This window comes from Hypomesus nipponensis, chromosome 27 (genome assembly GCF_054491055.1).
Source record: "Hypomesus nipponensis isolate SF chromosome 27, ASM5449105v1, whole genome shotgun sequence".
Lineage (NCBI taxonomy): Eukaryota > Metazoa > Chordata > Actinopteri > Osmeriformes > Osmeridae > Hypomesus > Hypomesus nipponensis.
Window position 1 is genome coordinate 11,039,964 of NC_140387.1, and position 14,617 is coordinate 11,054,580.

The 14,617-nt window shown below is 41.0% G+C and overlaps 1 protein-coding gene across 2 annotated transcripts in view; it reads left to right on the forward strand.

The window, feature by feature from the left end:
• The first annotated feature begins 3,172 nt into the window (after nt 1–3,172).
• eng (endoglin) overlaps nt 3,173–14,617 on the forward strand; it is a 100,612-nt gene continuing 89,167 nt past the window's right edge. The window contains exons 1-2 of one of the 2 annotated variants that reach the window (XM_084694125.1): nt 3,173–3,325; nt 4,197–4,414. In XM_084694125.1, the coding sequence (XP_084550251.1) occupies nt 4,354–4,414 (61 nt within the window). In that variant the 5' untranslated portion in view covers nt 3,173–3,325; nt 4,197–4,353. The remainder of the gene's footprint in view (nt 3,326–4,196; nt 4,415–14,617) is intronic. The other variant, XM_084694124.1, reaches the window with a different exon arrangement.

A 14,617-nucleotide genomic window follows, 5' to 3' on the forward strand; every position in this document is an offset into this window, starting at 1 on the left:
AGATGAACCTTCCCTCCAGTCTGAGGTTCAGAGCGCTCTGGAGCAGGTTTTCATCAAAGATGTGTCTGTCCATTGCTGCATTTATTTCCCTCGACCCTAACTAGTGTCCCAGTTCTTGCCGCTGATAAACATCCCCACAGCATGATGCTGCCATCATCATGCTTCACTGTCAGGATGATATTGGCCAGGTGATTAGCGATGCCTGGTTTCTTTCAGACATGACACTTGGCATTCAGGCCAAAATTGTTCGATCTTTGTTTAATCAGAACAGATAATTTTGTCATGGTCTGAGAGTCCTTCAGATGCCTTTTGGCAAACTCCAGATGGGCTGTCATGTGCTTTTTACTTTAAAAGGGGAGAAAGACAATCTTTAACAAAAATAAAAACAGGATCAGAGTGCTTGAAAGCCTATCTATAGACACAATAGGATGTAAAGACACTTTAAACATCCATCTTACTAGTTTTTGGAACCTTCCGTCTGATTTTACCGTCATTGATCAACCAAGTTGTTTCCTGCACCTCACACACACAGGCCCTACATGGCCTCACATACACTTTCCAACAGGTATCCGGAATATCCTCTATTCTCTTCTCTGTTGATGACTCAGTTCAGAGATGAGGAAGAGGAAAAGTGAGTAGACGGGGAAAGGATGTCTACTGGAAAGTCAATCAGGCTGCCAAGAAAGGAGTCACTTTCAAAAGTAAGCACTTTTGAAAGCGCAGGGAATTTTCTTGCATCTGTGGAATGCTGTTTTACCTAATGTAGAGGTAAAGAGAAATACCATGAAGTGAGAGAAATGAAAGGGGTGACATTCTGATTACTAGCCCGATTCCCTAACCGCTCAGCCATCTGACTTGCTGTAGGGCAGGCGCGTTGCTAGACATCAAACTACTGGGACACAGGCCCCAACTCATTATATGTACAGTTCAGGGGCATTAGTTTGATCAGCTTTGGTAGGGCCATCAATGGTTAATGCGAGTGCGCACCAAATTATTCCGCAATAACTTGAGCTTGAATACTGTTTTTTACATGTAATGTAATACATTGGACTCATGTTGTTATAAGTTTGAGTCAAAATAAGATGATCGTAGAAACTTTAGAAACTTTCTTTAATTTCATAATTTCTCTTAGCCTACCTCAATTCTGACTTGGACTTGTGTGTGCGCTGCAGTGGCTATTATAGCAAGCACCAGAGGAGCGTGCGGACATGGAATTCTGCAGGCACGCATTAGTTTCGGTTTTTCAACTGCGTTGATTTTACAAGCATTGACTGGGTTAATGCATTTCTTTTCCGAGGATTATCCATCTAAACAAGTGCACTAACTAATAAAACACGTTTTTCCTGGGGCACAGCAAATTTAGACTTGGGCATGTGCCCCAGTAAAAAGGGTCTAGCGACGCCCCCGGTCATAAATGTTCTAATTTGGCACATTAATACTACATTCAAGTGGGTACCCCCACACCAAATATGGGCCACATCGAACCATAGGGGGCGCCACAGGCCATGCCCAAAAGTCAAATTTTCAAGTGATGGCATTTTCTACCGAATTGCTCCAATTATTCTGAAACATGGTGTGCATGTCTAATTTTTCATGAGGAACAAAAAAGCCTCAAGGACCCATAAGGTCCGCCATGATGGATTTTCTTGTACAGTGATAATTTTGGAAAACATTCAAAATTCTTTGTCTCTTGAACCAAAGGTCTAATTGACTTGAAATGTTTTACAGATATGTATCATTGGCGTATTTTAAATTTTTACATAAGAAAATTGAATCAAGTACAAAATGGCAAAAGGGGTGTATTTATGTAAATGTCCACATTGCCTCAATATGTTTGGGTCACTAAATCAAATGTATTTTTGAAGGATGGTTCAAACCGAATAGGCTTTAAGGTGACATGCCTTTTAAGTACCATGCGAAGTTTCACCTTGATATGTCAAAATATGACTGAATTACAGCTGTTTGAACTTGGACCAAATCTGACAATGCGCGCCATAGGAGAAACAGCTTTTTTTTAATCCAGTTATTGAACTTTGTGTAATCCATCCCTGGGAATGGCTCAATTGGCTGAGATGTTGTGCTGGTAAGCAAAGGGTTGTAGGTTTAAAACAGTCAGAGGCATAGTTTTTTATTTTTTATTCTGACAAAACGGTTTCAAGTCTTCTGATCAATCCTCCAGTTGTAAAACATAGCAATGCGTTTTTATTTGAGCCAATCACAACACTCCAATCATCTGTTTAGCGAGACTGTGTAAACCACTGCAAAACAAGCCAGGTTCACCACAGTAGCTAGCTACTTGTAGTCTACGCAAGGTAGAGATAACGCTCATGGTTATCTCTAATGAAGTATGTATGTGTAATGACCGCAGCCTCTTACGTGCAAGTTAAAGTTTACACTGTGATTTTAACACTTGAGTTTAATGCGAATTGTGAATTTTACTGTGAATGTGAACTCTCGCAGGTTGTTTCATGTAGCATGTTTCATGTAACATGTTTCATGTTTATATTAGGTGTCGAAGACAAAAAAACAAATACGCGCACACACACACAAACATTTTGAATAAGTGGAACACATGATAAAAACGTTATTTTCCCGAAATTATATAACACTGCAATTTTCTGCCAAGCCTAATCATCTTTGCAACCTTGCTGCTGCTACGGAATTAAATATCGATTCGTATTAGGCAGTCACCGATTCCACTGGGGGAAAATGGGCGGTTCAGTCTTTTTTCTCTGCCGTTGCAATGATGAATAGTGTTATCTCTGTTCGATTGATGAGGGCTTGTTTTATTCTTGTGCGCGTCTGCACGAGCTTTCCTCAGGGTTAATTAGACTCGGAGTTTACAGAACTAATTATCACCCGTTCTGAAACCACTCTGAGTTTGACAGCTCAGAGTTAATCTATCCAGAGTGGTTTAATTCAGTATTTAAACCCTGGTTTCTGATTTACCCCCATGTGGCACATACAAGAGGGCAAACGTGGAGTTGCACTATCTTAACAAAATAAGGTTCAGATTAAATCTTCCTCCATGCAAAATGTTTAGTATGAATGTCTGTGTAAATGTCACTGGACAAATAAAAAAGTGCAGAATACCCGAAGACCGCACATATAAGCTTCTCCATTTTCAGATGTGTTGTTTGTGGTTTGGACGTGAGTGAAGCTCGTCAGCATTCTCCGGTCAGTGGGAGTGGTTCAAAAGAAGGCTATAGCCGCACCACCTCAACGGACACACTGTATAAAGTTTTTTACCCGTTCTCAGGATTGACCGTTGTTTCGACCTAGTGGATTATAAATGATAATCAAAGGGGACATTCTACGTTGAGATGTGAGTTACATTGTATATATTTGGGGTAGGCCAACATATGATAGGCTAATGGCTATTAGTCAGTCGGTACAGGAGCCTATAGATGCGAGGGGTGACTGTGTAGTCCGTAAAGTCTGCTGTAAAGGTACAAAAAGTCAAGTTTGTTTCAAATGTGTAGTTTCAATACCTAGTCAATACAGTAAATGGTAGATTCAGATTTTTAATCCTGTGTAGTAAAGTTTATAGAAAGTATAACTATTGCCATTTATATTATATATATTTTTGGTTGAGTTTAACAGAAAAAAAGAACAAATGGGAAACAGCAACATAGGCCTACACAGACATAAAACTTAAATTGTTTTTAGGAAATAATTATTTGACAATCTGTTGATGAAACTTCTTTTGTTTTGTAGTGCTAAAACATCAACCGTTTATACAGGCTTAAACTATATGAACAAGAGCAGTCTCCCCTGCTTATCAGATCTTCACATTGTAATATTATTTAAAGAAAGCGACGCCACACAATTTCCTTACGTACCCAGCCCAGAGTTACTGACCACTCCATAAACTCACAAATCTGTGCGCCTTATTGCACACCAGTCTCCTGGCAACTGTTGTGGAAACACCAAAACATACAAGTTCAGTGCTTTGAGGTTTTCCACATAAATCATATTTGTATGCATGCTTTTGAACAACTTCGCTTTATGAAGTGTTTTGACAAAGTTTGCCACCTCAAGTGGCCATGTGTTTCATTGCAGGGTAGTGTATTTTATATTATTTTAATATGCTTTATCTAAATAGCCCACCAGAAGTTACCTCGAGCAATAAGAGCCCCCCCTCTCATATTCACACACTTGTGATCCTTCATTGTTTCCATACTTCTGTCCTACAGCTGACCATTGACCTCCCAAGGCTGGTGTTGTGTGATCAATCTTCTGGAGCAGAACTACTGCCACAGTCACTTTAACTCTGCCACTGGACAACGGCACTTCTCCCTCCTGAGCTCTTAGACGGGATAGAAAACAAGCAACTTGATTGGAGAGTTGAAGATGGAGAATTACTACAAACTATTCTCCCTGCTCATGCTGTGCTTTACCATTGCACCCTCAGGTAAAAACCATGATTGATCTCCTACGATGCATAATCTTTATTTTTGTAGAGGGCTTTTTAATGCACGGATCATTCAGACATCAGAGAAATCTGAGACTTATGGAGTTGAAGCTTTAATGATATCTTTGCGGGGAAACCAGATGCTTGACTAGTATTATACCTTTATTAAATGTCCTGTCATAGCTTTATTATTTCTAGTCCATTTTTTGACAGACTAGTCAGAGCCTTTATTTGAACAGATGTTTTGAGTCAGACTTGTGGCCATTTAGGATTACCATTGGATTTAATAAGTCTATATTGTCCATTAGTTTTAGTTATGATGGTTAACCTATATCTACTACACAAGTTACTGTCATAGCTTGATAATCAGGCGTGTTAGTGACAAACCAGAACAATGAACCATGTAATCATTTTTCAGTAAACCCCCCATATTGAAAGTGCAACCCCGGAATCTTGATGCACTCCTATGTTTATTCATATGGGAAAGTTGTTCAGCACAACACAGATGTATGGGATTAAAATCTGTCAGGCATTTCCATCCAACTACTATAGCTTTAGCTATTGGAAAAACTTAATAGGACATTTTATATCTCTGATTCTTTTGGCGCCAGAGAAAGTAATAACATTTACACAACGTATTTATTAAGGAGTATTTTTTATCCTCATTGTAATCCTAAAAACACTCCTACTGTGCTTTCTCTGGCCAGTAGTGGTGGAAGTCATGGTTGGTCAATAGAAGTCCAATGTAACAGTGTATTGGCAGTGTTATAAACTCCAGTTGGTGATGTGGTCACAGCTGGATCTCTCTGGGTAGTATTTCAGAAGGGCCTTTACTTCTGCTCTTTAGATCAATGGGGGTCCCCAGTTACACTACTCTCTTGGGGTGTATCTTGTATAACACTAACAAATACCCACTGCAGCATGTGCCAATGGAGTAATTAGGGTGACAAAATACAGCTTCTGTTTCTGAAGGCTTTGCAATGTGAAACTGTAGACTACGCCAGTGGAGAACTGTAGATAATCTCTCTAGTATGGGTTTAGTTTCCCACGATCAACTCAAGAATTGGGCACTCTGCAAAGTTCATATTCTGCATGTGTCCTCTTTATAACCCAACGGAGTGCCGCGATTGACATTGTTTGGATAAGCATTTCAACATAAAATAATGAAAAATAATGAAAACATTATTTGCCGCCAGTTTGGCTTGCTCTCTTCACCTCCCAGCCCTTTCACTCTGACTGCTCCTCTGGTCTGCAGCGAGACTCAAGAACCGGGCACTCTGCAAAGTTAATATTATCAGGTGTCCTTTTTATAATATAACGCAATCTAACTAATATGATTAACAAAGGTATTCACAATAAAATGACACAAATTAAGTTTTTTTAGTATAGATAAGTGAATTTTGTTACTGAAATTAATGTGTTTACTAGGGTGTAACAATTCAACAAGCCCACGTTCGGTTTGTATTGCAGTTCATGGGTCATGGTTTCGGTTTGGCGGTTTTCGGTTGACAGGTGACTTAAAAGAAAATGGTACATCCCATAGGTTAGGCTGACCAGAAGTCCTCTTTTACCCGGATGTGTCCTCTTTTTGAGACCTAAAAAATGCGTCCTGCAGGTAAACCAAAATCGTCGGGGATTTTCCCTTGTTGGATACTTGTGTTTCTCTGGGTCTTTCACAAATTAGTTATTATGCCCGTACAAGTTTTGGAAAGGGTTTCTCCCTTACGTCCATCTACTCTGACAGTAGACTGTCACTGGTCAACTGCCTTCTCAGTGTTGCCAGATGCACGATAATTATCCTCCTGGATGGTAATGGTGGGGCATGCAGTACACTAGCTCCCCCCCACCGCCGCAATGAAGTGTCCTCTTTTTCACAAGCTCAAATCTGGTCACCCTTCCATAGGTGCAATCACCAGCGTATAAGTAGTATTGCCAAACATTTTCGGCAGATTCAGATTCCTCACTACATCAACTTTGGTTGTCATTACACTTTACTTAAGTCTTCTAAACTAAATAAACCTCATAAGGTCTGCAAAAAATAAGTATTGCCTGGCATTACTACTTTTTTGGCAATACTGACGGCGGCAGCAATGGCACGTCCTCAAAAGCTAACCTTTCGCCTCCACATCCCATCTCCATTCTCCACATTTTTATCTTCCCTAGCTTCATATGACTTGCCTCTCCCCAGTTCCTTCCAGTACGTGACTCGTCATTGATATACTGACAGTTCATTGGACAGGTACTCTCCGAGAAAAGTTACGGGAAAGGGGAAGAACAAAGGGTGTTAGGTTGTGTTTTCTCGTACATTCGAAAAACCAGGCTTACATGTAATAACCAAACCGTGGGTTGTGTGTTGAACAATTTGGTTTTTTTTTGCAGTTCGGTTTTGCACCCCTAGTGTTTACTGATGTCAAAACAGCCTGCATTTTGCAAATGTACAAGCAATGTATGGTGAATTAGGCCTTCAATTATGTCAACTGGCTCAACCATTGTTAATGTAATTACTTCTGTTATTAACTAAATGTTTAGATGCTTGTGGTGGTAAGACAATTTAACAGAGAACTAATATATACAATTTGATCAACATAACATAAGCAATGTATTACGTTGGAATCAGCAGACAAATGAAGGCTACATATTAATTTGCATAAATGTAGTCTACCACAGCATTTTCAATTTGACTAGAATAGATGTGGAGGTTGAACAAGTACTTAAGAGATGACAGAGAATTGCAATGGTGATCTGAGAAATATAGGACCAAAACCACTGAGAAGAACTGTCATCACCAGCTGCATCACAGGCACTGCACTATCTATAATCCCAGAAATCTGTGTGTGTGTGTCACCAATTTTATCACGTGCACTATCCATAGTTCAAGGAATCTGTATTCGTGTGTTTCACTGACATCTAAATCACCGCCGGCATAAAGGACACTGTGCACTAGTAGTCACAATTGCAGAACCATTCTTCAAACATTGGCCTTCATTGGTTATAATCACTATTTGTGTCATTATAGCTTCCAAAGATCGGTTATTGATCGAGTTAATGTGGGTTATGTTTATGAATGGGCAATGCTGTGTTGACTGTAAGCTGTACTGGACTGCTGCCAGCAAATTGTGTTGTTGACATACCATCGTTGAAGACGCTCTAGGTAAGGGACAATGTTAACTCTAAATCCCATTGCGACCCCAGTGTGGTTTATTATCTGCTGCACCCTCTGTAGAAACACAGGGAAGTACCACATTTCTGTCTGACGGGGGCTTTGTCATCTGTGCTCCCTCTGCATTGAGCAACAGTGGGAGCTCGACACAGCGGTGATTACAGGGCTTCCCTAAGCACTTCCGCCAACCCAGGGTCCCTTTACTCCACGGGTAGAAGAAAAAGTACAAAAGCGATTAGCAAGCGCTACCGGAGGGTTAGTGTGTGGGCGTGTGTGTGTGGGGCGGGTAGCTTAATAGCAGGCAGGGGAGACTCTACTGGGAAGAGATACATGGGATTTCAGGGATGGGGGGCTTGATTATGTAACTGTAAAAGCATATCAGATGTATGTTATAAGGTGGGTATAAGAGCAGGAGTTTTTAAGGTAAGAGGGAAAGAAAGGATACATCATGGGTAAAAAGAAGAGGGGGAAAGTCTTAAAAGATTGCCTGTTAGAGAGACAGATAGAGAAAGACATGGCTATGGTAGCAGTACCCTTACATACAGGGCCGGCGTTTTGGGGTGCTGTTGAAACATTTTGCCTAGGGCGGCGAAGGTACTCGCACTGGCCCTGCCTACATAGAGAGAAATTATAGGAGAGAAATATGACAGTTTTTCAGAGGGCCTCCCGATGGGAAACAACAACTGAATGAGAGGATTTTTTTTTTTTTAAGGCGTTGGAAGTCTAAATATGCCACTTCCCCCCGATACCAAAGTGAGCAATCTGCACTGTCTGAGACGTAACGATGCAGCCACTTGTGGCTCCCGCAGACCGATTTCTATCTCCCTTGTTTTGCAATTAACAATCCATTTTAAACTTCCTCTTTTCCTCTCTTTGAGTGGGAAACACAGCTAAGCATAACAGGCTACCGTATTTGCTCTCTCACAATTGTTTTCCTGTCCAGGATGGCTATTGAAACACTCAATGAGTTCCTACAGCAATAGAGACAGTTTTCAGATTAGGAAATTAGGATGGGGAGTTTTAATTTGTAGTTGATCTAAATCTCACAGTAAAAGTCTAGTCAGTGTGGTTGGCTTCGTCCATTTGTGAGTTGTGTTTTCCTTGATTTAAGTTGTTAAGAAGGTACTCCACTTGTGCAGTAAGACATTTATCAAATACAATGCTCAGCGTAAATGAGTACACCCCCATTGAAAAGTAACATTTTAAACAATATCTCAATGAACGCAGGGCAGTATAGAGTCCCAGTAGTCTTCATCTTTCGAAAGATGAAGACTACTGGGACTAATACTCTGGAGTGATGAGACCCAAGATGAATGTTTTTGGAACTGATGGATTCAAAACTGTATGGCGTCGCAAAGGTGAGGAATACAAAGAAAAATGCATGGCGTCTACAGTGAAACATGGTGGTGGCAGTATCCTTATGTGGGGCTGCATGAGTGCTGCTGGTGTCGGGGAGCTGCATTTCATTGATGGCATCATGAATTCACAGATGTACTGCTCTATACTGAAAGAGAAGATGCTACCATCACTTTGTGCCCTTGGTCGTTTTGCACTTTTCCAACATGACAATGATCCTAAACGCACATCTAAGGCCACTGTTGGATTTCTGAAGAAGAACAGGGTCAAAGTGATTCAGTGGCCAAGTGTGTCTCCTGATCTGAACCCAGTCGAACACCTATTCTGAAGAGAAAGGTTGAGCATCACTCTCCATCCAGCATCCAATCTCTAAAAGAGGTCATTCTTGAAGAATGGAAAAAAATTTATGTTGCAAAATGTCGCCAGCTTGTTCATTCCATGCCTAGAAGACTTGGTGCTGTTATTAGCTATCATGGAGGCCATATAAAGTACTAGATGTAGTCTACTTGTCGTGGGGTGTACTCATTTTTGCATCACCCTAATTTGAGTTAAACAAAAAAAAAAACTTAAAAAAAAAGTTATTAACTTTACTTTCATGTTATAAGTTAAACATATGTTCTTAGTCTTGTCAACATTTTTGACAATTGTTTTGTGTTCATTTAGATATTGTTTAAATTGTACTTTTAAAGGGGGTGTACTCATTTACGCTGAGCACTGTATATACATTCAGTTAGCTCAACAATATGGGGGCAGTGCATTACCTAACCCAGGGGTCAGGAACCTATGGCTCTTTTTTCAGGATTTTATATGGCTCTCCAATTTTCAAATGTTGACTGAAAATACACCCTTGAACATGATGATAAATTTATTTTTTAACTATCAACATACTTGATTCATGTATAAATATGAATGTGTAAAATTAAATGAAATATGTTCAAAATATTTAGGTTAGAGACTCGCAGCTTAATATGATTGACAGCGGCATTTGGCCTGGAGCTAACCTAGAGTAAGCGGCCCCATTATCGTCAAACTCGCCAACGTTCCAGACCCAATATCGTCCACGACCGTTTCTTCCGTTAATTTAGGCTGACCAGACGTCCTCTCTTACCCGGACATTTCCTCTTTTCGAGACCTAAAAAAATGCGTCTGGCAGGGATTCCAAAATCTCCCTTATGTTCCACCTTCTTGCGCAAGCTCTGAGCCTCTGACTGTAGCAAGAACTGTCATTTTGATCAGATAGTGACTTCAAGTCCAACCAGAAACATCGGGTAGGCCTACGAATCATGAGCTTCAAAGTTGTTTAAATAAATACATACATATGCATGGCCGCGGGAACTAGGGGTGCTGAGGGTGCTGCAGGACCCCCTGACAGCACGAGAATTTAAAATGATATAACTTGAAAATCCACCACCCCGCAATAGCGGACTGGCCATCGGGAGCACCGGGAGAAGAATAATGATCGAAAACCAGGCTAAGAAACGTAGGGTGGGGCTGAAAAATTTAGACAAAAATACATCACCTTCACTAGACCAGGTTTTACCAATTAAAAAACGGCTATTTTTGTTTTTACATAAAGTTAACAAAAACTATTTTACGCTCAAATAAAGGCCCCAAAACTTGGCTTGCGCGCTATGCGCGCAGGCATTAAGTATCGAACTCCCGAACTAGCATCACATAAAACACAGACTGTGCATGCATTAACAGGGCAGCTGTGGTGGTGTATATTATTACTGATGACAATTAAGCATTCCCCAGGGCCCCGCCCCCTTAGTTACTGTTGCTACGTCCGACACAATTCCCGGAACTGATAACCCAAAAGCCATAGCGAGTACGGGGATAAGCGCTATAGCTGTGAGTGATGATTTTTGGAGTAATACCCCCGCGATATCCTCCAGTTCCAGGCAGAAGGGACTGCAATACGCAGTGGAAGGATATATATAAAAAATATTAAAATTAGCAACGAAGGGGAAACAACAAAAATCTAAGCTAAAGCATACAGGTCTCAAGTTGCCTTGACTGGCCAGGCACTTCACAGCAAACACAGGGTTGGGATACTCGGGAGTAGGTCCCCCACTCATTAAATGCTACGAAGATTAAAATAACATATCTTTATAATGGCCTGTTGGGACGTTTTGTTCAACAATGATAGTATTTTAAGCTCCTCGCAGCTTGCAATTTTACAGACATTAACATTTTGATTTCAACATTAACAAATTTGTTGGAGTGACTAGTTATGCACTAGTAGTGGTAATAATAGTAGTTGACATTAACCGTAACTGTTTGGGGATGTTCTCTCAACTAACATATCTTAGAAATCGTTTGCTAGCAGCTTAATTTAGCTACCTTGGAGCAGACATATTTGTGTTTGTTGATGTTCGCTAAATTAAGTTAGGAGTGGGGTCTCCCACACTGTTCAATCCACTGCCGGCACCTTTCCTCTTGTGCCTTGGCCTTTGGAAATTGAAATAAAACCAAGCCTCCCTCTAATCTGTCAGGATACCTTGTGTCAGTTCGACACGTCCCGTAGGCACACGTTACTTCAGATGTCAAAGCTTGACGGACATTCTTCTCTTAGTAGCGTTTGCTGGGGTCCGATTGGACGAGGGCCGTTCTAGGGAGAAGTTTCGGGAATGGTCAATTATAACAAATTATCCTGTTAAAACTTTTATTTGTGAGACATGTTTATTATTTTAACGATTGAAAACAGATGTATAACTGACCGCTGTCGTATGTGTCATCCAACAAAGGCTAATGAAATAGCAGAATACCGCTTCCGAAAGTAGATAAATAGACTAAGTAGATAATATTAGCGTATATTTTATTGTACATTACATTTCAGTATCTCCTTTAGTATTATTTTTTGCAGTGGGGGCAGGTCTGTCCGGTGTGAAGCGCGTGTCCATGCTATTCACGGACATGCACTCAGTCACTGCTGATAGACGGCCTTTTGTACAGCCCTATTTCTGATACCATGGCGCGCCGCCACGTAGAGGAAACACTGCATTTCACAATTATATTTTTATCACAATGTTAAATGAGCAAATACTTATCACCCTGGCCTTTGTCTGTGACGTTCCTGCAGCTGTTTTGCAGTTTTAGGTAGCTAACCATCTCCCGGAAGTTAACAAGTGCACAGGTTTTGTCATTGTGAAGTTAGTGACGTTTGTGACTGTAGCTAGCTAGTTAGCCACCGTTAGCTTCAGTTTTTGCCACAAAAACTAAAATCATACCCAAACCACCAAACAAAACGTTCACGCGGATACATTCAACGCAATCGGGACCAAGACAAACATTTTGACATCGACTATGTAGTGCAAATATTCATGTTTTTTTAAGGGTGGGAAAATAATAATAAAGAATGTAAAGACCAATTATCACCCTACGTCACACGACTGTCAAGCAGGCTCAACTGCGCATGTTGGTAGCAAAAGATGAACTTCTCACAGGTCTATTACACTTGGAGTGTCGATCAGGTCATCATATATAGCATTAGGATAGCTTCTGTCCATTCTTTATTGCACTAAACTGTATATCCTGCACTTGCTGCTATTGCACTTCTGGTTAGACCTAGTCTACATTTTGTTGCCTTGTACCTGTACTTTGTGTAATGACAATAAAGTTGAATCTAATCTAATATCTCTGGCCATAGACGTATATACGTACATATATATATACGTACATATATATACGTACATATATATATACTCGTACATATACATGTGTATATATGTCAATGGCCTCTGGATTGCAGGGCTTGACATTAATATTTTGAAGGCACTTGTCCTTTGGACAAGAACATTTATTTTTCACTTGTCTATGCACGAAAGTCACTTGACCCCGATACTTTTAAATAACCTGACCAAGTGATCGGGCAAAACTAGCCTGGCGGAGGTCAAAATGGAGGTAGCTCTTTCAGGCAAATGACGAATGAAACAGGCTCGGTTAAAGAAATTCCGGATGCTGGCTATCTTCAACAGGCTCGTATCTACAACAGGCAGTCCTCCCTGACGTTTTTGGTGTCGAATGGAGTGAACGGGCAAAACTAGGCTGGCTTGGGCAAAACTAGCCTAGCTAACGGAGGTCGCTTTCTTAGGCAAATGATGAATGAAACAGGCTTGCTTAAAGGTCACATGAAATGCTGTTTTTGGATGCTTTTATATAGGACTTAGTGGTCCCCTAATACTGTATATGAAGTCTCTTTCCCAAAATTCAACCTTGGTGCAGAATTATAGCGACTACGAGTAGTCCCACAATGAGCTTTCCTCAAAACGTGCTGCTTCTGACCTTTAAATGCTAATGAAGAGGAGAGAGGCGGCACCATGCGCTAATGTTTACAGTGGATGTATTGCAATGGCTCGTAGACCCGTTTCTGCAAGATGCCTCGAATTTGCCCATTCTCATCTGATAACCCTGGTTTGCAGAGCTGCACACTCAGTCATTTCAATGTGGGGAAAGGCGGATATCGCACGCGCCATAACACCAACAGCAGAACGTTATCCACATAACAACGAAGCGTACAACACTGCGTTACAGAATGTGTATTCACACACGTACATTACCTTTCTACCTTTACATTACATTTACATTTAGTCATTTAGCAGACGCTCTTATCCAGAGCGACTTACAGTAAGTACAGGGACATTCCCCCCGAGGCAAGTAGGGTGAAGTGCCTTGCCCAAGGACACAACGTCATTTGGCACAGCCGGGAATCGATCTAGCAACCTTCAGATTACTAGCCCGGTTCCCTAACCGCTCAGCCATCTGACTCCCCTACATTAGCGACAGTACCCCAGCTGTTATCTGCAGAGGTAATGTTACTGCCAGATTCTAAGGGTGGCAAGCTAGGTAACAATATAGTAAGCAACAAAATGATATAGCATGAGTTACCTTACTTGTCCGAGGTTTGTAGCTGGACAGAGGAGTACTGATCCAGAATTTAATTTCAGACGTTCAGCAAGGCCAACTTAGTATTGGCTCAAGTTAAGGAAACAGTGGTGGCTGAAATGTTTGGCGCACACATGCAAAACTTTGAGAGGTTGTGTCAGCGCATTTCCAGCAAAAATAAAATTAAGATACTGGTTGGGCAGAGGCTCGGATGAAGGAACTAAAAAATACTTTAGTTTTAATTTGTACATCCAAGCACTGAGCAACTGTTATGCTTCGTTTGTTTGCTCGCTATGATGTCTCTCCAGGAAAAGACGATATCGCACTCGCCCTTGCACGGTTGTAGCTCAGTTTTTTCATGGAAGGGCCAGATTATCTGGGCGGGCAAAGCAGAGAGAGGGGAGGTAACCTTCCTCCTTGTGACGTCACAAGGTTTCAAACAGAGCAATTGAGCTTTCATTTTCTCAAAGGCGGAGAAGAACACCCAGGGCTTGGTTTACACTTATCGAAAATTATAGCCACTGGGGGACCAATGGCAGTCTAGGGGAACCCATTAATATTACATATTAATGTTAAATAACCTCCTAAAGTGAAGTTTTCAAGTCATGTGACCTTTAAAGAAATCCGAGATGCTGGCTATCTTTAGCAGGATCGTATCTACAATAGGCAGTCCTCCCTAACGTTTCTGGTGTAGAATGGAGTGAAATACAACATTGTGCACACTGCCATTGAGTGACCCGAGTCTGACTGAGGTTAACGTCAAAACAGACAGTGTAACGGGGACCCAGTCTCACTCAGATTGC